Source organism: Loxodonta africana, chromosome 16 (genome assembly GCF_030014295.1).
Source record: "Loxodonta africana isolate mLoxAfr1 chromosome 16, mLoxAfr1.hap2, whole genome shotgun sequence".
NCBI lineage: Eukaryota > Metazoa > Chordata > Mammalia > Proboscidea > Elephantidae > Loxodonta > Loxodonta africana.
In genome coordinates this window covers 32,702,736-32,729,891 of record NC_087357.1, presented here as the reverse complement: position 1 = coordinate 32,729,891, position 27,156 = coordinate 32,702,736, and the positions used below count along the sequence as shown (strand labels likewise).

General features: G+C 39.2%; 1 protein-coding gene across 9 annotated transcripts in view; it reads left to right on the top strand.

Moving 5' to 3' along the window:
• The first annotated feature begins 1,213 nt into the window (after positions 1 to 1,213).
• BTRC (beta-transducin repeat containing E3 ubiquitin protein ligase) overlaps positions 1,214 to 27,156 on the top strand; it is a 187,150-nt gene continuing 161,207 nt past the window's right edge. For 3 of the 9 annotated variants that reach the window (XM_064269423.1, XM_064269425.1, XM_064269422.1), the window contains exon 1: positions 1,214 to 1,344. In XM_064269423.1, the coding sequence (XP_064125493.1) occupies positions 1,297 to 1,344 (48 nt within the window). In that variant the 5' untranslated portion in view covers positions 1,214 to 1,296. The remainder of the gene's footprint in view (positions 1,345 to 27,156) is intronic. The other 6 variants (XM_064269429.1, XM_064269432.1, XM_064269427.1 and 3 more) reach the window with 4 other exon arrangements.

Genomic DNA, 27,156 nt, shown 5'->3' with positions numbered 1-27,156 from the left:
GCCTCTGGGTCACAAACCCTTCCGCAGAAGCTAGATATATGGAATTTGGGGTTGACTAGTTCCCTAAATTCAGTATAGATTAAACATCAGCATAAAGAAAACTAAAATCCTAACAACTGGACCAAAAAGCAACAGCATGATAAATGGTGAAAATATTGAAGTTGTCGGGAGTTTCATTTTACTTGGATCCACAATCAACATCCGTGGAAGCAGCAGTCAAGAAATCAAATGACACATTGCATTGGGTAAATCTGCAGCAAAAGCCCTCAAAAATGTTAAAAATCAAAGATGTCATATCGAGGACTAAGATGGACCTGACCCAAGCCATGATCTTTTCAATCACCTCATATGCATGCGAAAGCTAGACAATGAATAAGGAAGACGGAAGAATGATGCCTTGCAATTATGGTGTTGGCAAAGAATATTGAGTACGCCATGGACTGCCAGAAGAACGAACAAGTCTCTTGGAAGAAGTACAGCCAGAATGATCCTCAGAAGCAAAGATGGATGATGACAAGATTTCGTCTAAGGTACTTTGGACATGTTATCAGGCGGGATCAATCCCTGGAGAAGGACATCATGCTTGGTAAGTCACAGGGTCAGCGAAAAAGAGGAAGAACCTCAACGACGAGATTAATTGACACGGTGGCTGCAACAATGGGCTCAAGTCAACAACTGCGAGGATGGCACAGGACCGGCGGTATTTCGTTCTGTCGTACGCAGTGTCCCTGTGAGTCGGAACCGACTCCACGACACCTAACGATAAGAAGTTCCCTAAAACCACAGTTAGGGAGGTCCCAGGACCTCTGAGTCCTCTCATAGTTTTTTCCAGTATTTGGGGTACAGGTGAGGTATACCGGTCGCCATCTTGATATCAAATGTCAGGCAAGCTGCCATTGGCGTCTCACGGTAACCACGGAGACACCCGTGCCGCTCCCATTCCTAGAGGCCATAAACTACAATTCCCATCAGCAGACTTTCCCTTGTTGACCGACAGTTGTCTAGGCTTGACTCGTCTGCAACGGCGACCCTGCCGCAGTGAACTGCGGGAGTCGCAGTTCGTGGTGTGGTCTCACTTTTTGCTGCGGGAGGCACCAGAACTACAAATCCCGTGAGCCAGCGGGCTCGCGCATGCGCATGGAACAGCCGATCCTTGCTGGCTCCCTCGCCAGCGCCTAGAGTTAAGAAAGGGCGGGGTGAAGGAAGAGGAGGCGGGATCCGGGCGCTGCGTTGGCTGCGGCCTGGCACCCAGGGGGCGGCCCCGGCAGAGAGGGAACCCAGCGGCCCGGGTCGATTATGGACCCTGCTGAGGCGGTGCTGCAGGAGAAAGCGCTCAAGTTTATGGTGAGGAGAAGGTGCAGACCAGGGAGCGGTGGAGGCGGTGGCGTTGGCGGCGTCGCTGAGTCTCGAGTCTGGGCCTCCTGTCCGCTGGGGGAGTGGGCAGTGGGACCCCGGGCCGAGGCCGGCGACGGCGAAGGCTGAGGGGACAGGACCGGAGCTCCGGGGAGGCGGGAGGGAGTTGCGGAGGAACCCGGGAGTGGGGGCAGCAGCTCCGCCATCTTGTGGATGAGAGGCCAAGTGACAGCGGGGGTTTAATCCGGGAGGGGTCTCCGGGCAGCGCGCGGGGCCGTGGAGAGAAAGGGGCGTGGGGACAGTTACTGAAGAGCGGAGGAAGCCGGGAGGATAGACGCCCAAAGGCCGCTGGCAGGGCCTTCCTGGTGTCAGGGTTACGGGTAAGGCCCGGAGAGGAGGTGCGTTCAGGAGTGGGGAAGGGGAGCGCGGGATAGTGGGAGGACGTATATTGGAATTAGGAGGGAATCGGGCAGGGCTGGATGCAGATGGATCTAAGAGTGGACGAGGGAAAGCCAAGGCTGATGGGAGACTTGTAGTTTTGTAGAATGAAGAGGGAGATAGCCTTTGCCTTGAGGGTGGAATCCCAGCTTAGCCAAACTAATGTTGACAAACTCTGAGAAGGAGGAGGCCTTACTTAGGAAGATAAGGACTCGGAATGGGGACCTAGGGCCATGGTAACAGTCTCTGGGAAAGAACGGCGAGGTTGACTGTGAGCCAGATTACAAACGTCAGGAAAAGGGATATATGCTCTACTTTGAAAGAAGAAGCTAAATATTGTTGTAAGGACGAGGCGATGAAAAGCAGGAGCCTAATTGGTCAGGGAAACTCGGGTATAGGAGTTTGAGGGCAAATTAATATCTAATAGGGTAAAACAAAATACAAATTAGAGCTAACTTGTGGAGGTAGTGAAGTGTAGGGACCAGGTGCTGTATCACTTCCTGGGAAAGAAAGGGCCAAGGAGATTAGAATTGCAATGACCTATGTGATGAAATCAGAGGAGAAATTCAGGAGATAAAAGGGGGAATGTGGGTAGTCGGTATTGAGAGGAAAGTCAGAATTGGTGGTTCCCATCAGTTTTAGGTGTGAGCATGGGTTGGGCTTTGTGTGTGTGTTTAAACTCCTTGGAGCTTGTTTAACTTTGTATCATGCTTTTCTTGTGCTATACTTATATTTGGCACACGTGTGTAGTCTGATATCTCATGCTTTTAATCTGATGCTTCTTGTATATCCTAGGTGTAAAGCCAGACTTTGTGGTTACAAGTACAGAATGATGGGATGCATAGACTTCTAGCTTAACAGGGGGCTTTAGAGATATTGGTATTATTTGCAGTCAAGTCTTGCTTGCTTTTTCAAAAGTAATTTTAACCTGTCACTCCAAACCTTATTCCTTTGCTAGATAGTTATTACATTGTGTCTTTGTCTGAAATACTGTAACAATTTCCGAATCAATAAACATGGGTATTAATTGAATTAACGCTTTAAACTGCCCCACTTACAAGAATACTTTCCAAGAGACTGGTCAAATTTACTTAAACACCTAAATAAAGTTTGACTGTATCGAAAACAAAATCCCATTAAACTTGAAGAAAGTTCTTGAATGTCTGCCTAATTTTGAAATCTTAAAATATTTAAGAAGAGACTTTGAATTTTTTTTTGATTTTAGAAATTAGAGGAAATTGTTTTATGTCTATAGCTAGCTTCTAAATTTAGTTTAAGTCAGAAAAGTGGCAGCTGCTTATTTTTATTTTCCTATTTAGAGGGTTGACTCTTAATCCTAGTCCTGACACTTGTGTCAGATTTATGGAATAGTGTTATTTACAGATCGTAAAGAGGCATTATGAGATCATCTTCTTTACTCCCCATTAGACCTCAGCCTATGAACATTCTCAACTATTTGCTCTCTGCTTTGTACCAGTAAGTTATGTTTCCGTAATAGCCTTCTGCTTGAGTTAATTTGGACCTGAAGATGGCCAGTGTAGAAGTTTCCAGCTTTTTTGGGGCACACATTATTAAATGTTGAGTCAGTCTCCATAGGGAGAAGCCAATTTTTTCTTTAAGTTACTTTCATTTTTGACCTTGCCTGCTACTGTGGTTGCTGTTTGAGAAAAGGCCAACTGGAAGAGGGTCACCAGGAATGACACCTTAATAACTGATGCAGAGAACAGAGAGCCAGAGACTTGGTATTCTCCTTCAACTCAGTAACAGCCTTATTATGAATCTGAGTAAGTCACAGCTTCCCTTTGGTCCCAATTACCCCACCATAACCTGTCTGTTTATTCAGGGTGAACTTTGAGTTATGAAGATATTTTATTTGCTCTTGAACCAAGTAATTAGTTTACAGTACACATGGAAGGGCTATCCTTTAATCAAATTGAAATTTTTATAGTGTTTGCTTTATTTCTTGCCTGACTCCTCTCAGTTGTGAATTACTAATTGTAACTTTTGTATAGATGCCTTGATTTCCATAGTTTAAAAAAAAATGTATAGTTCGTTTAAAACCCCAACATGAAATGAATACCGTCTTTACCAGTTTTACTCATTACCACATTGATGCAGTGTTGCGATTAGGAATTTTATACTAAAATCTTATTAATGAGACTGCTAATTCAGTTGACCGTAATTCACACATGGTCTGTACTCTTACCCTTAGTTACTTGTGAAAAAGAGTTTAAGCAGAACATTTTATTTCTAAAAACAAATGATATTAAAGAAGTGGTTTACAGTAAATAACTTGTATGCTAATGTTTCTCCCTCAGCTTTAGCAGGCCATTAGGACCTTTACTGATATTTACTTGGTCAACAAAAATCTAATACCTTAAAAAAAAGATAAATGGGAACTGTAAGAAGACCTGAGAAGAGAAACTAAAAGGACTGAGGGGATGTTAGCATTATTTTAATTATATTTATAAGGAGGCCTGGTGGTATGATGGTTAAGAGCTCAGCTGCTAATTGAAAGGTCAGTGGTTCGAACCCACCAGCAGCCCCGCTGAAGGAGAGACCTGACTGTCTGCTCCCCTAAAGATTATAGTCTAGAAAACCCTATAGGACAGTTCTAACCTGTTATGAGTTGGAATCAACTTGACAGCATACAACAACAGCAACAGGCATTATTTTATAAGGATATATGTATATATTTAATAGAATGACAAGCTGAGGGATGAATTTATTTGAAGTTTATTTTAAAAAAATGGACAGGATAAATATATTCTTGTCCAGCCAGTCCCAGAATCTTAGAATGGGGAAACATTTGAAACTTGGATGAAATAATTTTAAGACACAAAATAAAATAGTTTGTAGAGTTGATAATAACTGATAGTAAAAACCACCAACAGTGTAACAGCTAATTATTGCTGCATAATAAACCACTCCAAACTTAGTATCTTCAAAAAAAAAAAAAAAAAAAACCAATTCATTATTTCTGTCAATTCTTTGGTTAATTGCTGGTTTTTCTACTTTATTTCATGTTGGCTGGAGTGCTGATATGGCTGGAATAGTTAAAATGGCCACACTCATGGCTGACCACTGGCCGAGAGTTCATTTGGGGCTAATGGTGTCAGTTCTACTCTGTGTGACCTCTCTCCATGTGGCTGCTTAGATTTCTTAAAAGCATTGCAGCTGGGTTCTAAAAAAGGAGCATTTCAGGAGAAAGGAAGTAGAAGCTGCCAGCTCTCTCTAAGTCCTGGGTTTGGAAGTCCCAGGGTATCACTAATGATCAAATCCAGTCAAGGCCAACCCAAAGTTAGAGGGAGGGGAAATAATCTCTACCTGTTAATGTGAAGAGTGACATGCACAAACAGAGGGGGAGGAATTGCTAGAGGCCATCTTTTGAGACCAGCTAGCATAGATATTAGGAGCAGATATGTGGTGCAGTAGTTAAGTGCTCGGCTGCTAACCAAAAGGTCGGCAGTTCAAATCCACCAGTGGCTCCACTGGAAAAAGATGAGGCAGTGGGCTTCTGTAAAGATTACCACCTTGGAAACCCTGTGGGGCAGTTCTGCTCTGTCCTGTAGGGTCTCTGTGAGTCAGAATCGACTCCACAGCAATGAGTTTGGTTTTGGACCATAGATACTAGTCTAGTTGGAGGCTCAGGCTAAAAATACAAATGGGATTAGCCAAATTTGTGGCAATAACACTAGGAATGCTTGGAGGCATCTCTTTTTTGAGGTTAACTTCTCAAAGAGTTAACATGATCTGTGTGGTTTGCCTTAATGATGTCATGATAGTTATAATACTGGGGTGAATTAATATGATTCAGTGACTTATTTGTTTGAGAAGCATGTGTAATTAAAAACAGTAAATTGCATTTTAAAATAATTATTCAAATTTTTTACCATAATGGATTTTTCTTTAAATCAGTGAGATTGATTATCAGCTCATCAGATGGTCATTTGAAACTGGTTCTTAGTTTAAGCTGTCAGAGTTCCCATGTATCTCGTAGTTTTTTCCCAATTTAAATTAGCCTTCAAACTATTTCTTTTCTGGTTACTGTTATATAGGTGTTGAGGTATGAAATGACAAATTAGTAACAATACTTTGTGCTAATTTGATTTGTGTTTGTCATAGAAGCATATAATAAGTTATTAGAAGTGAATTATTGCATGGAGTAAAAATTCTTCTACTTTGAATAGTTGTGAGAAATTTTTCTATTGCTAAATTAGAAAATGAACTTTTGAAAGAGACCACTTGTTGTTCTATATTATTTGTGTATTTAAATCCTAAAGAAAGAAGCAGGTAAGATTTTTTTTCCTTGCTGTGTAATGTCCTGTCTCCTTGCTAAAGGGAGACAGGATATTATGTAAGATCTTGATTATACATAGATAAATTATTTTATGGTAAACAGTACTACAAGAAAAATAAAAAAGAATCTTTGTTGTATTAAAGTATTTTCAAATTCCATCTACTTTATAACAGTGTTTAAATACAGCACATTTTAAAAATGCGTGTAATGAGGATCCATTAAGACTGAAACAAATTATTTTAACAACTTGGCCATTATAAAGAAAACTGCCTCTTTCCTTAATAAATCAATCCCAGCATCCCAAAATTGGCAGTGGAGAGGAAAAAAAAAATCTCCGTACAGGAAGGGTCACTTGGATCTTACGGCGTCAGCTAGTATTCTGCATTAAGCATTTTGTATGTGGGGAATCTCTGGATAATCATAGCCAGACCGAAGTACTGTTTCTTTTAGTCTTCCAAAGCCTGGTTAAGACCACTAGAACATTTTACAGAAGATCAGAGATAACAGAAGTGGAATAGATCCTGAGGGTAATGTTGACCTAAGAATATGGTTGGTTCTTTGGGGTACTACCATGCTAGCTCCTGGATTGCCTTCATATGTGGTTAGAGTCGGAGATGGAAGCAAGAAACCAAAGCTGTAGAGCTAGGAGAGAACTCCTGCTTGCCAAGGATGAACTTTTTAGATTTGGTTTTCCTTATGTTCCCTTATAAATGTAGTGTTCTAAGTTCTTTATATGTATTATTTTATTTAATCCTCCCAATAACGCCGTGAGATAGATTACTATTACTACCCCATTTTTCAGATGAGGAAACTGATTTCAGAGAGATTAAGTAATTTTCACAGAGTCACTCGGTAAACAAGGAGCCTCAGGCCTAGGCAGTCTGACTCTAAGGTTTCAGTTACACTGTATTTCATCCTTGAAGAATATAACATATCCAAAAAAAAAAAAAATTTTTTTTTTTCCCCGTTGTTAGTCAGGTGGTGTCCAGGGTGGAGGAATTACTGTCCAGACTTAAATATAGATTTCCTGATCTTGAATTACTGAGAAAATATAGTAAAACTTTACAGTTGTCACAGTATCATTGGATCAGTTAGCTATTGTTGTGTAATAAAGAACCATAAAATATCAGTGGCATACAATGATAGATATTTACTCTCATGAATTTGTGGGTTTGCTGGGCATCAGCTGATCTAGACCGGGCTTAGTTGGGTGACTTTGGACTTGGTTGCTCACTCAGGACTGTTGTTCCACATACCTTTATTCTGGATATTCATATCTTCAGACTGAAGAGGCAGTGACTTCCCAGGCAGAGCTCTTATGGCCATGGCAAAGGCACTAAAGAGCAAGCCCAAATGTTCAAGTACCTTTCAGTCATTGGTTGTATCACATCTGTAGATATTCCGTTGGCCAAAGCAAGTCACATGGCCAAGCCCAAAGTCAAGAGACAGGGAAGTATACTCTGCCCGTAGAGGGAACAAGAGAGGAGATAAATATTTCTGAACAATAATTACTAATTGACTTATAGAACAATGGTAAATGCTTACACTGACAACTGTTGTGCTTTCTATCTGCCCTCCATTGCTGGCACTGTCTTGATGAGCACTGTCTCATATTGGTTACTGAATAACACGTGTTGGTTGGATACTCCCAGAATCTCAATTTAATATGGCATATGTAATCTTTGCATCATGTTATGTAGAAAAAAAATAATAAAGGACTAATTAGAATATTCCACAGTGATGCGCGAAAAGGTTCATCATTATTACATTGCTATTCCTTTATCACTTCAATGGTATTTGCAACAGAATTTGAGCCATATGTGGTCGAGGTCATAGATAATGTCCTGACAACTCTCTTGGTAGCAGTCTTAGAGCTTTTCAATCCCTTCTTTGCACCTAAGCTTAAGCTTGCTAAGATCTGGTGCTGATATTTTTAGATGTCTGGGGAACTTTCAGGATCTCACTGTTAACATTACCCCAAAAGTCATGGAAGAAGAAATAGATGGTGCCTGGCCACCACCACCAACTGCTCTGACAGGAATCACAATAGAGGGTCCCGGACAGAGTGGGAGAAAATAGTAGAACAGAATTCAAATTCACAAAAAATTGGAGGAACCCCGGGGACTATGGCCCTCGGACACCCTGCTAACTCAGAACTAAAGCCATTCCCGAAGTCCACCTTTCAGCCAAAGATGAGATGGGCCAAGAAAACAAACAGGAACACATGTGAGGAATGTGCTGCTTAGTTCAGTCGAGTATACCAGACCAAATGGGTAACAGTTGCCCAAATGCAAAGACGAGAAGGCAGGAAGGGACAGGAAAACTGGAAGAATGGACGCAGGGAGCCTGAAGTGGAAAGGGAAAGGGGGAGAGTGCTGACACATTGCAGGGATTGCAACCAATGTCCCAAAACAATTTGTGTATAAATTTTTGAATGAGGAACTAATTTTTGCTTTCAGCTAAAGCATAATAAAATTAAAATAAACAAATGAAACTTAAAAAAAAAGTCATGGAGACAGATGTCCCGGAATTGTAGCAAGTGGATAAATATTTTTGCAGTACGGATACAAAATACTGTATACTTAGGAAGTACAAGTAGTCCCTGATTTATGATGTATTCGAGTTACGATAAACCACATCTACAACTTTTTTTTTGTACATTTTGTTAGTAAGATCAAAGATCAGATTTATAAAGATACTGGTAATAAAAGACAATAATAAAAACTAAACAAAAAAAGATGTTCGATTTAGGATGGAATTGACGCTGTAAGTTGAGGACTACCTGTATTGGCATTCTGAAGATGTGCTATTGTTGTTGGGTGCTGTTGAGTTGATTTTTAACCCATAGCGACCCGGTGTGACAGAGTAGAACTGCTGATAGGGTTTTCTAGGCTGTAATCTTTAAAATAGCAGATTGTCAGGAGATCTTTCTCCCGAAGAGCCACTGAGTGGGTTCGAACCACCAACCTTTTGGTTAGCAGCTGAGTGCTTAACTGTTGTGCCACCGGGGCTCCTGAAGATGTGCTAGTAAACACACAAGAAAGCATTCCTTAGGTGATTTTTACTTTTCTTTATATTCTTTAGTGTTTTCTAGATTTTAAGCTGTGAATATGTGTTATTTTTAATCAGAAGAATTAAAATTTAGTATATTGAGTGTGTATTTATAAAGCAGTTGCCCAAGAAGAAGACCTGCACTGGATCATGGACTACAGTGTAACAAGCGCATTGGCTGGTGGACTGACAGTGGCTTCTTTAACAGACACCTCACCTTGAGCTTCAGTTTTCTTAACTGTAAAATGGGCTGTTGTTAGTCTTACCTACTTAAGTGAGTCTCTTGCCTTTCTTTCAGTTTTTTGCAAATTGTAAATTGCCGTATGTAAATATGGTATTATTTGCTAATTTATACCATAAAACACCTTTATGTATCCAAGGTTTTTGTAGGAAATTTAGGACTATATTCCTAAATTGGAGCACCCCATTTTTCAGTTAAAAATGTGCTTGACATTGAAATGTAGGAAAAAACAGTGGGCTGACGGACTGGAAGTGGTGCCATGATAGTTGGCATGCAACTTGATTTGGTAAAAAAATTTTGAGCAGAACCTGAGTGCAAAGCATTGTGCTACATGTGGTAGGGGGCTTAGAGGAAGGATGTAGTGAAGGTACAGAATTGAGTAAAAATTTTCCGTCTTCTAGAACTTCATAACTTAATGAGGAGATAGGCATTTATAAATATCTCTTAAGGCACACTTTAATAAGTGCTAAAATAGAGGCGCAAAGTGCTACAGAAGTTACAGGAGGGAAAATTAGCTCTCCTTGGAGATCAGGAGATCGTCAGGTGTAGGGCGAGTTAGGAATGAGTAGATAGATATGACTTGAACATAAGATCCATATCAAACAAGAAGGCAAAGGAAGGTAAAGTTTGGGGAGTCTGGGCTGAACTCAGTTTGCTTAGATATGTTTTTAGGAAGAATATTCTAGTGTATTTTGTGTGTGTGTATGTAAGCTTTTAATTGAAATAAAGTGTATGTATAGAAAAGTATGTAAATCATAAGTATACAGCTCAGTGAATTTTACTCAGATCAAGAAGTTCCCCCTTGTACCCCCTTTCCAGTCACTCACCCCCTGCTCCCAAGGGAAACCACCATCTTGACTTCTAATGCCTACAGATGAGTTTTACCTTTATTGGTATCGAACCTCATAGAAATGGATCCATTCCAGTACGTATTCTTTAGTGTCTGGGATCTTTTGTCCTACATTGTTTGTTTGCGAGATTCATCCAGTTTGTTGTGTGAGGTATGGTATGTTCATTCTCATTGTTGTATAGTATTTCATTGTGTGAATATGCTTCAAATTATTTTGCTGTGGTATTGTTGATAGGTATTTGGATTATTTCCAGTTTTTTGCTGTTACGAATAGTGTATAAATAATCTGGTACATGTCTTTTCCTGAACATACGCATTTCTGTTGGGTTTATACCTAGGAGAGGAATTGCTGGGTCATAGAGAATGAAAATGTTTGGCTTAATAAATACTATGAAACGTTGCCAGTTTGTACTTTTCGTCAGCAGTGTGGGAGTTCCAGTTGCTATGGGTCTTTGCAGCAGTCAGTTCAGTGTTTTTTTCGTTTTAGCCATTCTAGTTTTTTTTTAGTGGGTGAATGGTACTATCTCACTGTTTTAATTTGCATTTCCTTAATGACTGCTGTAACTGATTATTTTTTGTTTATTAACTATTTGGGTATCCTCTTTTGTGAAGTGTCTGTTCAAGTCTGGGCAATTTTTTTTATTAGATTGCCTTTTTCTTATTGCTTTGTTCCTTATATATTTTGAAAATATGAATCCTTTGTCAGATAGATGTTCTCTTTGTTTTTTTTTTAATTGTGCTTTAAGTGAAAGTTTACAAGTCAAGTCAGTCTCTCATAACAAAAATTTATATACCCCTTGCTATATACTCCTAGTTGCTCTTCCCCAAATGAGACAGCACACTCCTTCTCTCCACCGTGTATTTCCGTGTCCATTCAGCCAGCTTCTGTCCCTCTGCCTTCTCATCTCCCCTCCAGACAGGAGCTGCACACATAGTCTCATGTGTCTACTTGATCCGAGAAGCTCACTCGTCACTAGTATCATTTTCTCTCTTATAGTCCAGTCCGGTCCCTGTCTCAAGAGTTGTCTTTGGGAATGGTTCCTGTCTTGGGCTAACAGGAGATCTGGAGACCATGACCTCCAGGGTCCTTCTAGTCTCAGTCAGACCATTAAGTCTGGTCTTTTTATGAGGATTTGAGGTCTGGTCTTTTTACGAGAATTTGAGGTCTGCATCCCACTGTTCTCCTGCCCCTTCAGGGATTCTCTGTTGTGCTCCCTGTCAGGGTGGTCGTTGGTTGTAGCCGGGCACCATCTAGTTCTTCTGGACTCAGGCTGGTGTGGTCTCTGATTTATGTGGCCCTTTCTGTCTCTTGGGTTCATAATTACCTTGTGTCCTTGGTGTTCTTCATTCTCCTTTGATCCAGGTGGGTTGAGACTAATTGATGCATCTTAGATGGCCCCTTGCTAGCGTTTAAGACCGCAGACTCCACTCTCCCAAGTGGGATGCAGAATGTTTTCTTAATAGATTTTATTATGCCAGTTGACCTAGATGTTACCTGAAACCATGGTCCTCAAACCCCCGTCCCTGCTATGCTGGCCTTCAGAGCGTTTGGTTTATTCAGAGGATTTCTTTGCTGTTGGTTTAGTCCAGTTGTGCTGACTTCTCCTGTCTTGTGTGTTGTCTTTCCCTTCACCTAAAATAGTTCTTGTCTACTATCTAATTAGTGAATACCCCCTCCCTTCCCTCCCTCCCCCCTCGTTAGATGTTGTCTTTGTATGATAGAACTTTTTTTTAAATTGTGCTTTAGGTGAAAGTTTACAGCTCAAATTGACTTCTCATTCAAAAATTTGTACACATATTGTTTTGTGACATTGGTTGCAATCTACACAATGTGACACCATGCTCCCCCTTTCCACCCCAGGTTCCCTGTGTCTGTTCGACCAGTTCCTGTTCCCTCCTGCCTTTTCGTCCTGCTTTTGGACAGGAGCTTCCCATTTGGTCTCATGTATTTGATTGAACTTAGAAGCAGATTCCTCACATGTATTATTTTTTGTTTTATAGACCTGCCTAATCTTTGTCTGAAAAGTGATCTTTGGAAATGGTTTCAGTTCTGGGTTAGTAGAGTGCCCAGGGGCCATAGTTTCAGGGGTTTTGCCAGTCCTCTATCAGACCATTGAGTCTGGTCTTCTACGATAGAATTTTTTGTTTATTTTCAGACTTTTTCATTTCAGGGATTAGTAAAACATTTCAGAAGATTTTGTGTTATCTACACGGGGTTCATAGAGTTAGCAAGCCTCTGCAACCTCCCCCTCCACCAAACTAATGTTTAAAAGAGAGTCTCCACTTAGTACCATCATTTTATAAAAGAAAGAGCATTTTAATGCCCCCAAAGTAGAAGGGCTATAACCCCAAAATAAGGGAAACTCTTCAAGTCCTTGGGGTAGGCAGAATAATGCTTCTCAAAGATATCCCTGTCCTAATCCCGGGGAACTGTGAACGTGTTAAATTACATGGCAGAGGGAAATTAAGGTAACAGATGAATTAATGTTGCTAAATTAGCTGACAGAAACACTGGTGGTGTTGTGATTAAGAGCTACGGCTACTAAAGAAAAGGTCAGCAGTTCGAATCCACCAGGCGCTCCATGGAAACCCTGTGGGGCAGTTCTCTGTCCTCTAGGGTTGCTATGAATTGGAATCAACTTGATGGCAGCGGGTTAATCAGCTGACTTTAAGATAGAGTATCCTGGATTATCTGGATTGGATGAGATGTAATCACAAGGGTCTTTAAATGTGTTAGAGGGAAACTGAAGAGGAGGTCGGTGATTCCATGTGAGAACCAGACCCACTGTTGCTGGCTTTGAAGATGAAGATGGCCATGAGAATGAATGTGAGCAACCTCTAGAAACTGGAAGGGGCAAACTAGAATCTCAAGAACAGAACGCAGCCCTACCAGTGCCTTAATTTTAGCTCGGTGAGACCCATTTCAGACTTTTGCACTACAGAACTATAAAACAATAAATTGCGTTGTTTTAAGCCCTGCCAGAGGCACCTCAGAAGAAAGGCCTAGCGATCAGCTTCCAAAAGGCCACACCCCCATGAAAACACTATGGAACACAGTTCTACTCTGCAACTCATGAGGTCACCATGGGTTGGAATCGATTCAACAGCAGCTGGTTTGGTTTTTGGTTTTGGGCTTATGAATTCCTATTTTATTTGATAGGTTGTAATTCAGTATTTTGATGCCTAAAATTCCCCTATTTGGCCAGTGGGAGCTCTTTTAAGCTGCTTCCTATGTCTTTTTTTTTTTTAATAATTTTTATTGAGCTTTAAGTGAATGTTTACAAATCAAGTCAGTCTGTCACATACAAGCTTATATACACCTTATTTCGTACTCCCACTTATTCTCCCCCTAATGAGCCAGCCCTTCTGGTCTCTCCTTTCGTGACAATTTTGCCAGTTTCTAACCCTCTCTACCCTCCTATCTCCCCTCCAGACAGGAGATGCCAACACAGTCTCAAGTGTCCACCTGATACAAGTAGCTCACTCTTCATCACCATGTCTCTCCAACCCATTGTCCAGTCCCTTGCATGTCTGATGAGTTGTCTTCGGGAATGGTTCCTGTCCTGGGCCAACAGAAGGTTTGGGGACCATGACCGCTGGGATTCCTCTAGTCTCAGTCAGACCATTAAGTCTGGTCTTTTTATGAGAATTTGGGGTCTGCATCCCACTTCTCTCCTGCTCCCTCAGGGGTTCTCTGTTTTGCTCCCTGTCAGGGCAGTCATCGGTTGTGGCCGGGCACCATCTAGTTCTTCTGGTCTCAGGATGATGTAAGTCTCTGGTTCATGTGGCCCTTTCTGTCTCTTGGGCTCATAGTTGTCGTGTGACCTTGGTGTTCTTCATTCTCCTTTGATCCAGGTGGGTTGAGACCCATTGATGCATCTTAGATGGCCGCTTGTTAGCGTTTAAGACCCCAGACGTCACATTTCAAAGTGGGATGCAGAATGTTTTCATAATAGAATTATTTTGCCAATTGACTTAGAAGTCCCCTTAAGCCATAGTCCCCAAACCCCCGCCCTTGCTCCGCTGATCTTTGAAGCATTCAGTTTATCCCAGAAACTTCTTTGCTTTTGGTCCAGTCCAGTTGAGCTGACCTTCCGTGTATTGAGTATTGTCCTTCCCTTCACCTAAAGTAGTTCTTATCTACTAACTAATCAGTAAATAACCCTCTCCCACCCTCCCTCCCTCCCCCGTCGTAACCACAAAAGTATGTGTTCTTCTCAGTTTATACTATTTCTCAAGATCTTATAATAGTGGTCTTATACAATATTTGTCCTTTTGCCTCTGACTAATTTCACTCAGCATAATGCCCTCCAGGTTCCTCCATGTCATGAAATGTTTCACAGATTTGTCACTGTTCTTTATCGATGCGTAGTATTGCATTGTGTGAATATACCACGATGTATTTAACCATTCATCCGTTGATGGACACCTTGGTTGCATCCAGCTTTTTGCTATTGTAAACAGAGCTGCAGTAAACATGGGTGTGCATATATCTGTTCGTGTGAAGGCTCTTATTTCTCTAGGGTGTATTCTGAGGAGTGGGATTTCTGGGTTGTATGGTAGTTCTATTTCTAACTTTTTAAGAAAACGCCAGATGGATTTCCAAAATGGTTGTACCATTTTACATTCCCATCAGCAGTGTATAAGAGTTCCAATCTCTCCGCAGCCTCTCCAACATTTATTATTTTGTGTTTTTTGGATTAATGCCAGCCTTGTTGGAGTGAGATGGAATCTCGTCGTAGTTTTAATTTGCATTTCTCTAATGGCTAATGATCGAGAGCATTTTCTCATGTATCTGTTAGCTGCCTGAGTATCGTCTTTAGTGAAGTGTGTGTTCATATCCTTTGCCCACTTCTTGATTGGGTTGTTTGTCTTTTTGTGGTTGAGTTTTAACGGAATCATATAGATTTTAGAGATCAGGCAGTGGTCGGAGATGTCATAGCTGAAAATTCTTTTCCAGTCTGTAGGTGGTCTTTTTACTCTTTTGGTGAAGTCTTTAGATGAGCATAGGTGTTTGATTTTTAGGAGCTCCCAGTTATCTGGTTTCTCTTCGTCATTTTTGGTAATGTTTTGTATTCTGTTTATGCCTTGTATTAGGGCTGCTAAGGTTGTCCCTATTTTTTCTTCCATGATCTTTATCGTTTTAGTCTTTATGTTTGGGTCTTTGATCCACTTGGAGTTAGTTTTTGTGCATGGTGTGAGGTATGGGTCCTGTTTCATTTTTTTGCAAATGGATATCCAGTTATGCCAGCACCATTTGTTAAAAAGACTATCTTTTCCCCAATTAACTGACACTGGGCCTTTGTCAAATATCAGCTGCTCATATGTGGATGGATTTATGTCTGGGTTCTCAATTCTGTTCCATTGGTCTATGTGCCTGTTGTTGTACTAGTACCAGGCTGTTTTGACTACTGTGGCTGTATATTAGGTTCTAAAATCAGGTAGAGTGAGGCCTCCCACTTTCTTCTTCTTTTTCAGTAATGCTTTGCTTATCCGAGGCTTCTTTCCCTTCCATATGAAGTTGGTGATTTGTTTCTCCATCACATTAAAAAATGTCATTGGAATTTGGATCGGAAGTGCATTGTATGTATAGATGGCTTTTGGTAGAATAGACATTTTTACTGTGTTAAGTCTTCCTATGCATGAGCAAGTTATGTTTTTCCACTTAAGTAGGTCCTTTTTAGTTTCTTGTAGTAGTACTTTGTAGTTTTCTTTGTATAGGTCTTTTACATCTTTGGTAATATTTATTCCTAAGTATTTTATCTTCCTGGGGGCTACTGTGAATGGTATTGATTTGGTGATTTCCTCTTCGATGTTCTTTTTGTTGATGTAGAGGAATCCAAGTGATTTTTGTATGTTTATCGTATAACCTGAGACTCTGCCAAACTCTTCTATTAGTTTCAGTAGTTTTCTGGAGGATTCCTTAGGGTTTTCTGTGTATAAGATCATGTCATCTGCAAATAGAGATAATTTTACTTCCTCCTTGCCAATCCAGATGCCCTTTATTTCTTTGTCTAGCCTAATTGCTCTGGCTAGGACCTCCAGCACAATGTTGAATAAGAGCGGTGATAAAGGGCATCCTTGTCTGGTTCCCGTTTTCAAGGGAAATGCTTTCAGGCTCTCTCCATTTAGAGTGTTGTTGGCTGTTGGCTTTGTATAGATGCCCTTTATTATGTTGAGGAATTTTCCTTCAATTCCTATTTTGCTGAGAGTTTTTATCATGAATGGGTGTTGGACTTTGTCAAATGCCTTTTCTGCATGGATTGATAAGATCATGTGGTTTTTGTCTTTTGTTTTATTTATATGGTGGATTACATTAATGGTTTTTCTAATATTAAACCAACCTTGCATACCTGGTATAAATCCCACTTGGTCATGGTGGATTATTTTTTTGATATGTTGTTGAATTCTATTGGCTAGAATTTTGTTGAGGATTTTTGCATCTATGTTCATGAGGGATATAGGTCTGTAATTTTCTTTTTTTGTGATGTCTTTACCTGGTTTTGGTATCAGGGATATGGTGGCTTCATAGAATGAGTTAGGTAGTATTCCGTCATTTTCTATGCTTTGAAATACCTTTAGTAGTAGTGGTGTTAACTCTTCTCTTAAAGTTTGGCAGAACTCTGCAGTGAAGCCGTCCGGGCCAGGGCTTTTTTTTGTAGGGAGTTTTTTGATTACCGTTTCAATCTCTTTTTTTGTTATGGGTCTATTTAGTTGTTCTGCTTCTGATTGTGTTAGTTTAGGTAGGTAGTGTTTTTCTAGGAATTCATCCATTTCTTCAAGGTTTGCAAATTTGTTAGAGTACAATTTTTCGGTAATAATCTGATATGATTCTTTTAATTTCAGTTGGGTCTGTTGTGATGTGGCCCATCTCGTTTCTTATCCGGGTTATTTGTTTCCTTTCCTGTATTTCTTTAGTCAGTCTGGCCAATGGTTTATCAATTTTGTTAATTTTTCCAGAGAACCAGCTTTTGGCTTTGTTAATTCTTTCAATTGTTTTTCTGTTCTCTAATTCATTTAGTTCAGCTCTAATTTTTATTATTTGTTTTCTTCTGGTGCCTGATGGATTCTTTTGTTGCTCACATTCTATTTGTTCAAGTTGTAGGGACAGTTCTCTGATTTTGGCTCTTTCTTCTTTTTGTATGTGTGCATTTATTGATATAAATTGACCTCTGAGCACTGCTTTTGCTGTGTCCCAGAGGTTTTGATAGGAAATATTTTTATTCTCGTTGCATTCTATGAATTTCTTTATTCCCTCCTTAATGTCTTCTATAACCCAGTCTTTTTTCAGCAGGGTACTGTTCAGTTTCCAGGTATTTGATTTCTTTTCCCTAGTTTTTCTGTTATTGATTTCTACTTTTATGGCCTTATGGTCTGAGAAGATGCTTTGTAATATTTCGATGTTTTGGATTCTGCAAAGGTTTGTTTTATGGCCTAATATGTGGTCTATTCTGGAGAATGTTCCATGTGCGTTAGAAAAAAAAGTATACTTTGCAACAGTTGGGTGGAGAGTTCTGTATAAGTCAATGAGGTCAAGTTGGTTGATTGTAGCAATTAGGTCTTCTGTGTCTCTATTGAGGTCCTTACTGGATGTCCTGTCCTTCTCCAAAAGTGGTGTGTTGAAGTCTCCTACTATAATTGTGGAGGTGTCTATCTCAATTTTCAGTTCTGCTAAAGTTTGTTTTATGTATCTTGCAGCCCTGTCATTGGGTGCATAAATATTTAATATGGTTATATCTTCCTGGTCAATTGTCCCTTTAGTCATTATGTAGTGTCCTTCTTTATCCTTTGTGGTGGATTTAACTTTAAAGTCTATTTTGTCAGAAATTAATATTGCTACTCCTGCTCTTTTTTGCTTATTGTTTGCTTGATATATTTTTTTCCATCCTTTGATTTTTAGTTTGTTTGTGTCTCTAAGTCTAAGGTGTGTCTCTTGTAGGCAGCATATAGACGGATCGTGTTTCTTTATCCAGTCTGGAACTGTCTCTTTATTGGTGTGTTTAGTCCATTTACATTCAGCGTAATTATAGATAAGTATGTGTTTAGTGCTGTCATTTTGATGCCTTTTTATGTGTGTTGTTGACATTCATTTTTCCACTTACTTTTTTGTGCTGAGATGTTTTTCTTTGTAAATTGTGTGTTCCTCGTTTTCATAGTATTTGACTTTATGTTTGCTGAGTCATTATGTTTTTCTTGGTTTTTATTTTGAGTTATGGAGTTGCTATACCTCTTTGTGGTTACCTTAATATTTACCCCTATATTTCTAAGTAAAAACCTAACTTGTATTGTCCTTCCTATGTCTTTTTGATGTGTCTCCATTACCCTTTGAACATTTACTGATTTTGTGGGACAGATTGTTTCCCAGTTTCACCTTGTACTTGTTTTGACCCAGCCCTGGGATCAGCGATTTCTTTCAGGAGCTGTGGTTCCTTTTAGTGGAGAATGGTATTTAGAAGCCAAGATCTGGATGTTTGGTGTGCTAATTTCTTTTGGCATGTCTCTGTTGCCAGGCACACTCACTGGACAGAAAATAGGGCATACATATTTACATACACACATTTACATCTCTATTTGAAATTTACCTACGTATTTATTAAAAACCACAAATTCACACTGTTATCTCCAATTGCAATTCCACACCACAGAGTTGATTCAGTATTTTTCTTTCCATATTTGTGACTTCCTTTTCTGATAGTATGAAACCTGATTGTTGTTATCCTCATGTTTTCTTAATCAATCCCCCTGTATGTGATCAGTTTCTTCTGTTGCCTCTGTTCCCCATACCCACCATGTGGATACCTTCTTCACCATACTTAGGTTCCAAAATCCCATATCAGTCTGCTGCCTTTACCCCCCTGCATGAACACTTTCCTCACTTCCTCAGGCTCTGACACCCTGCACTAGGTTGCCCTCCCATGTAGATGCCCTTCTGAATCCACCTGGACTCCAGCACCCTGTGCTGGGCTGCCATAGCTGCCATATTTCTGTGTGGAGAACCTCTTCATCCTGCTAGGGCTGTGATATCCTGCACTAGGCCACTGCTGATCCCACTGTTTCATCTTGTGCAGACACCTGTTTTGCTTGGCTCTGACTAATCTGAACACGAGTTCTTAGTTAAAATGTAGTATGATGTTTCAATTTTTTCTTTATGATTGGTTGGCACTTTTTTCTGTTTAGGAAATCTTTGCTTATACCAAGATCATGAAGATATTTAATATGTAAAAGCTTTATTGTTTTATCGTTCACATTTAGATCTATAATCTGCCTGGAATTTTTAAAAAATTGTATTTTAGATGAAGGTTTACAGAACAAACTAGCTTCTCATTAAACAGTTAGTACACATATTGTTTTATGCCATTGGTTAACATCCCCATGACATGTCAACACTCTCCCTTCTCTACCTTGGGCTCCTTATTACCAGCTTTCCTGTCCCCCACTACATTCCAGTCCTTGTCTCTGGGCTGGTATGCCCCTTTAGTCACCTTTGTTTTACGGGCCTGCTAATCTTTGGATAAAGGTTGAACCTCAGGAGTGACTTCATTACTGAGCTAAAAGGATGTCCGGAGGCCATGCTCTCAGGGTTTCTCCAGTCACTATCAGGCCAGCAAGTCTGGTCTTTTTTTGTGAGTTAGAATTTTGTTCTACATTTTTCCCCAGCTCTGTTCGGGACCGTCTATTGTGATCCCTGTCAGAGCAGTCAGTGGTGGTAGCTGGTCACCTGTAGTTGTACTGGACTTGGTCTGGTGGAGGCTGTGGTAGTTGTGGTCCATTAGTCTTTTGGACTAATCTTTCCCTTGTATCTTTAAGTTTTCTTCATTCTTCCTTGCTCATGAAGGGGTGAGACCAGTGGAATATCTTAGATGGAATTAATTTTTTTCAATAATTTGTTTTAATTTTGTAGTTGTTGAGAATATACACAGCAGAACATAAACCAATTCAGTAATTTCTACACATAAAGTTCAGTGACATTGATTACATTCATAAAGTTTTGCAACCATTCTCACCTTCCTTTTCCGAGCTTTTCCCCCTCATTAACATAAAGTCATTGTCCTCTAAGTTTCATATCTAATCTTTTGAGTTGCTATTGACAGTTTGATCCCGTGTGGTTAGATCTTAAAAGAGCACAATGCTCGAGGCAGATATTCTTTACTAGTTTGGTTTTTGGCTAAACTATTGTTTGGTTTTAAGAAGGCTTCAGGGGGTGTTTTTGATTTAAGGTTTAAAGATTATCTCAGGGCAGTAGTTCAGAGGTTCATCCAGCTTCCATGGCTCCATAAAGTCTGGATTCCATGATAATGTGAACTTCCATTCTGCATTTTCCCCATTTCGATCATGATTCTTCTATAGAATCTTTGATCAAAATGTTCAGTAATGATAGCCAGGCACTATCCAGTTCTTTTGGTCTCATGGCAAAGGGGGCAGTTGTTCATGGAAGCAATTAGCCACACATTCCATTTCCTCCTTCTACTCCTAACTCTCCTTCCTCTGTTGATCTTGCCAAACAGAGACCAATTGTTGTACCTTAGATGGCCACTTGAAAACTTTTAAGATCCTAGGCACTGCACAACAGACTAGGAGATAGAACAGAAGCACTAAACATGATATTGGCCAGTTAACTGGGATGTCCCATGAAATCATGACCCTAAACCTCCAAACCAAAGAACCAAATCCTGTAAGTTATTTGGGTGCACATAAGCAACCTCAGCAGCTACTTGTGTATAGGTTTTGCGTGAACATAAATTTTCATTTCTCTAGGGCAAATAAGGAGCCCTGGTAGTGCAGTGGTTAAGCACTCGGCTGCTAAGAGGTCAGTGGTTCAAACCCTCCAGCCGCTCTTCAGGAGAAAGATGTGACAGCCTGCTTCTGTAAAGATTTACAGTCTTGGAAACCCTGTAGGGCAGGTCTACTCTGGCCTATAGGGTCGCTGTGAGTCAACTCAATGGCAGTGGTGGGAGTGGGTGAGCTAGGGTAAATACCGAGGAGGGGTATTTTTGGGTCACATGGTAAGCATATGTTTAACTTTTTAAGAAATTGCCAAACTGCTTATCAGAATGGTTGTACCATTTTGCATTTTCACCAGGAATGTTTGAGAGTTCCAGTTGCTCCACAGCCTCAGTAGTACTTGGAATTGTCAGTATTTTTTAATTTTAGCCACTTAGGTGTATAGTGGTATCTTATTGTGATTTTGATTTGCATTTTCCTAATGCATGCCTCATTTCTTGATGCTTTTATCCTTTGGGGGTCAGACACAAGATAAGACATGGTTATTAGAAGAATGTATTTTATATGTCTGTAGAATTTCAAGTAAGCACTATGACAGTGAGGATGAGTGTGTGAGTTTTTTTTCCTGGTAGCCTTTGGCTTATGACTTTTCATAAACCAAGGAAATATGCAAATGAAAAAGAAAAATACCTGATTGTCCCATAATTTTTTAAAATAAAGCAAAATAAGTGAGAAGCACCATCATGATCCGTGATCATAATCATCATCAATGAACACTTACTGATCTCTTATTTTTGGTAGCACAGATCAGTGGTATGATTTTAATGACTTGTTTATTCAGAGAAATAATTTATATAGAGGAAAGGAAGGCCTTCCCTTGAGTAATGTATTTATTTGGCCCCTTCTACCTCGTCTCCCTTCTTAAGTCATCCCAAGAATTAGTCTGTATTACAAGAAGCAAACCAAATGATTGTTCACTAAGTGTGTATTGGTTCTTTTAGTTCATTAGTAGCTTGAGGTCAAATTTGTTTAATGAATGAATATGAAAGAATTATGTTTTTACGTTTTGAATGCATTATTTGTTGATCATTGGTATATAAGTCCCATTTTATGAGGCTGGGACACAATTTCCTTACTTTTAATGTCTGTAGAGGTTTGTAGTTATTGAATCTCTGTTTTCGTATGTTAGTCTTACCGATACTTTCTTTGGTACTAAGTTCTCAGTTAGGAAATAGCCTCCCAGTTATAACTTGTTTCCGTGGGAAAGCACAGTCCACTTTGGAACAGTTTCCAGTGATGCATTGCTGCAGAAGTAGGGACTGTCAAGTAAAGACTATGGTTTAGTGCTAAGTTTAATTTAGAAAAGGTGGCATAAGTAGAAGAACATTGATGTATCTGTTTTTCAAATTGCGGTTAACTGTAACGACAGGTTTATAAAATCTATTTCGTTCTCTCTTGGAATCTTGCCTAACTTTACATGATTTAATAATTTAAAAGTTAGTCATATGAATTAATCAAAACCATCATATCCTGCCTCTGAAGGTTTTTTATACCCTCCAACCATACCCAGATATGGCATTTTGAAAATCAAAATGGGTTCAACTTTTATCAGAGAGTTTCAGAATAGAAATTCTTTTTATTTTTTAAGTAATATTTTATTGTGTTTTAGGTGAAAGTTTACAAGCAAATTAGGTTCCCCTTTAACAATTTTTATACAAATTGTTCCATACCATTTGTTACAATTTTTACAATGTGTCAGCATTCTCATTATTTCCACTCTGTCCTGTTTCTATTGATCTAGCTTCCCTTCCCCTCCTTGCCTTCTCACCTTTGCTTTTGGGTAAATGTTGGCTGACTGGCCTCATAGTTGATTATTTAAGGGAACACATTACTCATGAGTGATATCTGTTTATTTTATAAGCCAATCTTTTATTTGGTTGAAAGGTGACCTATAGAAATAGCTTTAAATCCGAGTTCAAAGGTTATCTTAGGACGATAGTCATGGGGGTTCGGAATGTGCCACTTTTCATTATATGGTAGTCTTCTGAATGTCCCCTTTACCCGACATGTACCACATCAACAAACTAAATAATCCTTGTTATGTTCATATGTGGCCATGTAAGAAAGTATTTTTAAAGTATTCTTAATATCTGTGAAAAAATATTCATAATCTTTAAAAAGTATTCATGTTAAAAAAGTATTGGAAATGATGTTTATTATGTCATTTGGACCCGTTTTCTTTCAGTGTATCTTTAAAACGTAGGTACGGTATGTAAGAATTCACACTATAGGATCAACTGAGACTTTGATTTAAATATAAATTATACTATGAAAGCCTGCATAAGATACTACATATTTTTTTTTCCAAAGAAGCTTCTTGAAATGGTTCTGTTAAGTGTAGGAGTGTTCTGATGATTATCTTTTTAATTAAAATGAGAAATCTTTGTTTAAAGTGGCATTCGTTTTTTACGGCCTGTTACAGTCTCTGTAACAATCATTTCTTAAGTCTGAACGTTTTATTTCCAGGAATCCATTTATATAAAACTATGTTTAGACTTAATTAAGGAACGATTCTTACAAAGCTTGTAAATAGCCAGGAAAAAAGGGACCGAAAATAAAACTGACATTTACATTTAACAAAATGATTGTTACAAGGTATGTAATAAGCTATAAAAATACAATAAAGCCCTTTTTTATAAGAGTTCATATTTTTTAATCCTTGTTTTCAAAGGTATTTAAGAAAAATATCAAAGCTTTGCATAGTGACATCTGTTTTCCTCAATAGACTAGTGAGAACTTCTTTTGTTTATAACTGACAATACAGGAGTTCTACCTGTCTTTTTAGTATGTTTTCCGTGAAATACCTTGCAGTTAGTTTAGATTGGGATGTAAATTTTACATTGTGCTATGGAAACCTTGGTGGCAAAGTGGTTAAGTGCTACAGCTACTAACCAAAAGGTCAGCAGCTTGAATCCATCAGGTGCTCCTTGGAAACTCTATGGAGCAGTTCTCCTCTGCCCTATAGGGTTGCTATGAGTTGGAATCGACTCGATGGCAGCGGATTTTTTTTTTTTTTAGTAGTGAAAACAAGACCTGGTTCTCCTCCTAGTTAACACTATTTTTTACAAGTTGTAAGACCTTGGGCAACTTGCTTACCTTCTGAGTCTCGTTTTCCTCATCTGGAAAGCAGTAATAATAACTACTCTTCCTACTTCAAAGAGCTGTTGTGAGGACTAAGTGAAATTATAAGTAATGAAAATACTTTGGAAATTATAAAGAACTATAAGCTTCCAAGTTATTTTTCTCTTAAAAATGAACTAGGTATAATTAACTCTTAATTAGCACATTTCCTTCTCCCTTGGATACTTTCTCATGTACATCCTTTTTCCAGTGATGTTTGTTACTATTGCTTTTCCATTTCCTTGTATAACTAAAAGTGATGGAAGCAGCTTGCCATAGTGAAAATCACACAGGATTTGGAACCAGAAGACCTGGTTTCAAATCCTTTCTTACTTAACTATTTACTAATCTCTCTGACTTTGGGCGATGATAGTAGTAACGACAATAACAACAATAATAACTTAAAGTGCGGTATATACCATGCTGGATTCTAGGCACTCTACATCTGTAACTCATTTGATCCTCTCACCCTCTGAGGTATGTATTATTATCCCCAATTTACAAATGAGTAAACTGAGGTACAGAGAAGTTACTTTCCCAAGATCATACAATTTGTAAATGGCAGAGTTAGAATTCCAGTTTAAACAGCCTAGCTCCATAATGAGTACTCTTAACCTCACCTAACCACCTTGTTCCTGTTTCTTCCTCTCTAATCGAAGATGGGAACCCTGGTGGCATAGTGTTAAGAGTTCAGCTGCTAACCAAAATGTGGGCTGTTTGAATCCACCAGGTGCTCCTTGGAAACCCTATGGGGTAGTTCTGCTGGGTCCAGCAGGGTTGGTAGGAGTCGGAATTGACTCGGCGGCAATTGTTTTTTTTTTTTTAACCTGAAGATAACAGTAACTGTTCTATCTACATCTGGATTGTTTTGAGGATCAATTAAAAGCACTTTAATATCAGAATGCACCATAAATACAAATTATTACATGCCAACTTTAGAATTAATATACACCTTAGAGTAGCTATCTTGTAGGCTTTTCTGTGATTTATATGAACTAACATCTTCTGACTTATTTTGGAGAGGTACATTTTTGGAGAGATGTGTAGACAGTATGGGGCCACGGTGACACAGTGCTTAAGAGCTCGGCTGCTAACCAAACAGTTGGCAGTTCAAATCCACCAGCCTCTCCTTGGAAACCCTATGGGACAGTTCTACTCTGTCTTATGAGGTCAGCTAAGAGTCGGAATCGACTCAATGGCAATGGGTTTGTAGTAGTAAAAAGTGCATCACGGTTACCTGAAGGGCCTGTGAAAACACAGATTGCTGGGCTTCCTTCCCAAAGTTTCTGATTAAGTAGGCCTGGAGGGGGCCTGAGAATTTGCGTTTTTAACTAGTCTCCAGGTGATGCTGCTGGTTCTGGGACTACACTTTGGAGACCATACTCTGAGAACCATTGTAACTTCTCTAGGCCTTTCAAGCTGATATTTTGCTCATGACTATTTCGGCCATTTTTATACTTATTTTATCCTTGTTTCTCTGGCAGATATGAGAATAGTGTAGTAGAATAAGTTGAAGTTCATGTTAGTGGATTTTAATAAATTTGGGAAAATTGTGGCAATTGGCTAAAGTACTAAATAGGATCTCATTAACCTGGTTGATCCAAAGTTCACTGTGTTGTAATGAAAATGGTTATAGGCTGTTTGAGGACTTATTGTAACGTCTGTATTTGTTGAATTTTCTTTACTTTGTTCAATGGAACATTGATCCCTTAGTTTTGATTGAATTAGGTGTCTATAGTGTCCGATTTGGACTTAAAGTATTTAAGTGATCTCTACAAACATTTCAGCAACTTGGCTCCCTTAAGCCTGTGCAATTAGTAAAGCAAATGGCAAATTGGTTATGTCATAGAGATATTTTCCCTTCTGCAGAATTTGGCTACTCTGCCCTCCTCCCTTGCTTCCCCCATTAGAAATACTGTAAACATCAGAGTGAATAGGATGACCTTAATATTTGTTTCCCAGACTAAATCACAGCCTCAAAGCAGTTATTTCCTGCTGCATAAAAAGTTTAATTTCACGCCCTGATTAGTGCTAGTACGTGCAGGTGGGTATTTATTTCATGCAGCTAAACTGATCTGCCTTTGCAAATTACTTGCCAGTCAGCAAAGCTGTAATTTCTTATGAGTAGTTGGTGGTAAATTATAGTTCTCATTAATAAGTTTGTGTGTGTGTTTAAGTGCATATATTTATGAGGTGGGGGTGGGAATTAGTGATCAAATTTTGGCCAGACTAGGTTTGACCTAACAGCTTTTTTGAAAGATTCAGGAACTGGTTGAGTTTGGACTGATAGCCCAAACCAATGAATTACATAAAACAGTAGGAAAGAGTGAATTGACTTGAAAATGTAGTCAGAGCCTACAGAGTGGTGCCTAGTAAAAAAGACCTAAGAGGAGATTTCTCTTTCTTATTGAGAAATAGAATGTATTGAATTTAAAATTGGAGTGTTTAGAGAAGCTGAAAAAGTAGGCAGATAAACTGAGGGCAAGACACAGATTTTGAAATTTTGTGTATCAAGGCATCTTTGATCTGAGTTTTTAATTGCATAATTGAAGTTGTAAAGTTTAGAATTTTTTATTTTATTTTTAAGTGACACTAAGTTATTGGACTCGAATTAAGAGTAAATGTGATGAGTCAGAAGGGAACAAAATCCTACTTAATAAGTGGGTCAGTTATTTACCTTCTTAACTAATATGTCACCATATTTGCATGGGGAGATAGGTTTTAACAGTTCGGAAAAACCCAAAACCAAACCCATTGCCGTTGAGTCAGTTTCAACTCATAGCGACCCTATGTAATTCAAGCCTTCTTAAGCTTGTTTTGGTTGTGGATCCCACTGAAAATCTGTTCTATACCACAGGATCTTTTCCCCAGATATGCACACACACACACAAACATATACATTTAGTTCACAATTTTGGGAGGTTCAGAGATCCCCGAATCCTATCTGTGGACCCTAGGTTGACACCACTGATCTAGCTTCATTTTTTTTTGCTGTTATGTAGTTCAATTAAAAAGCCTTTG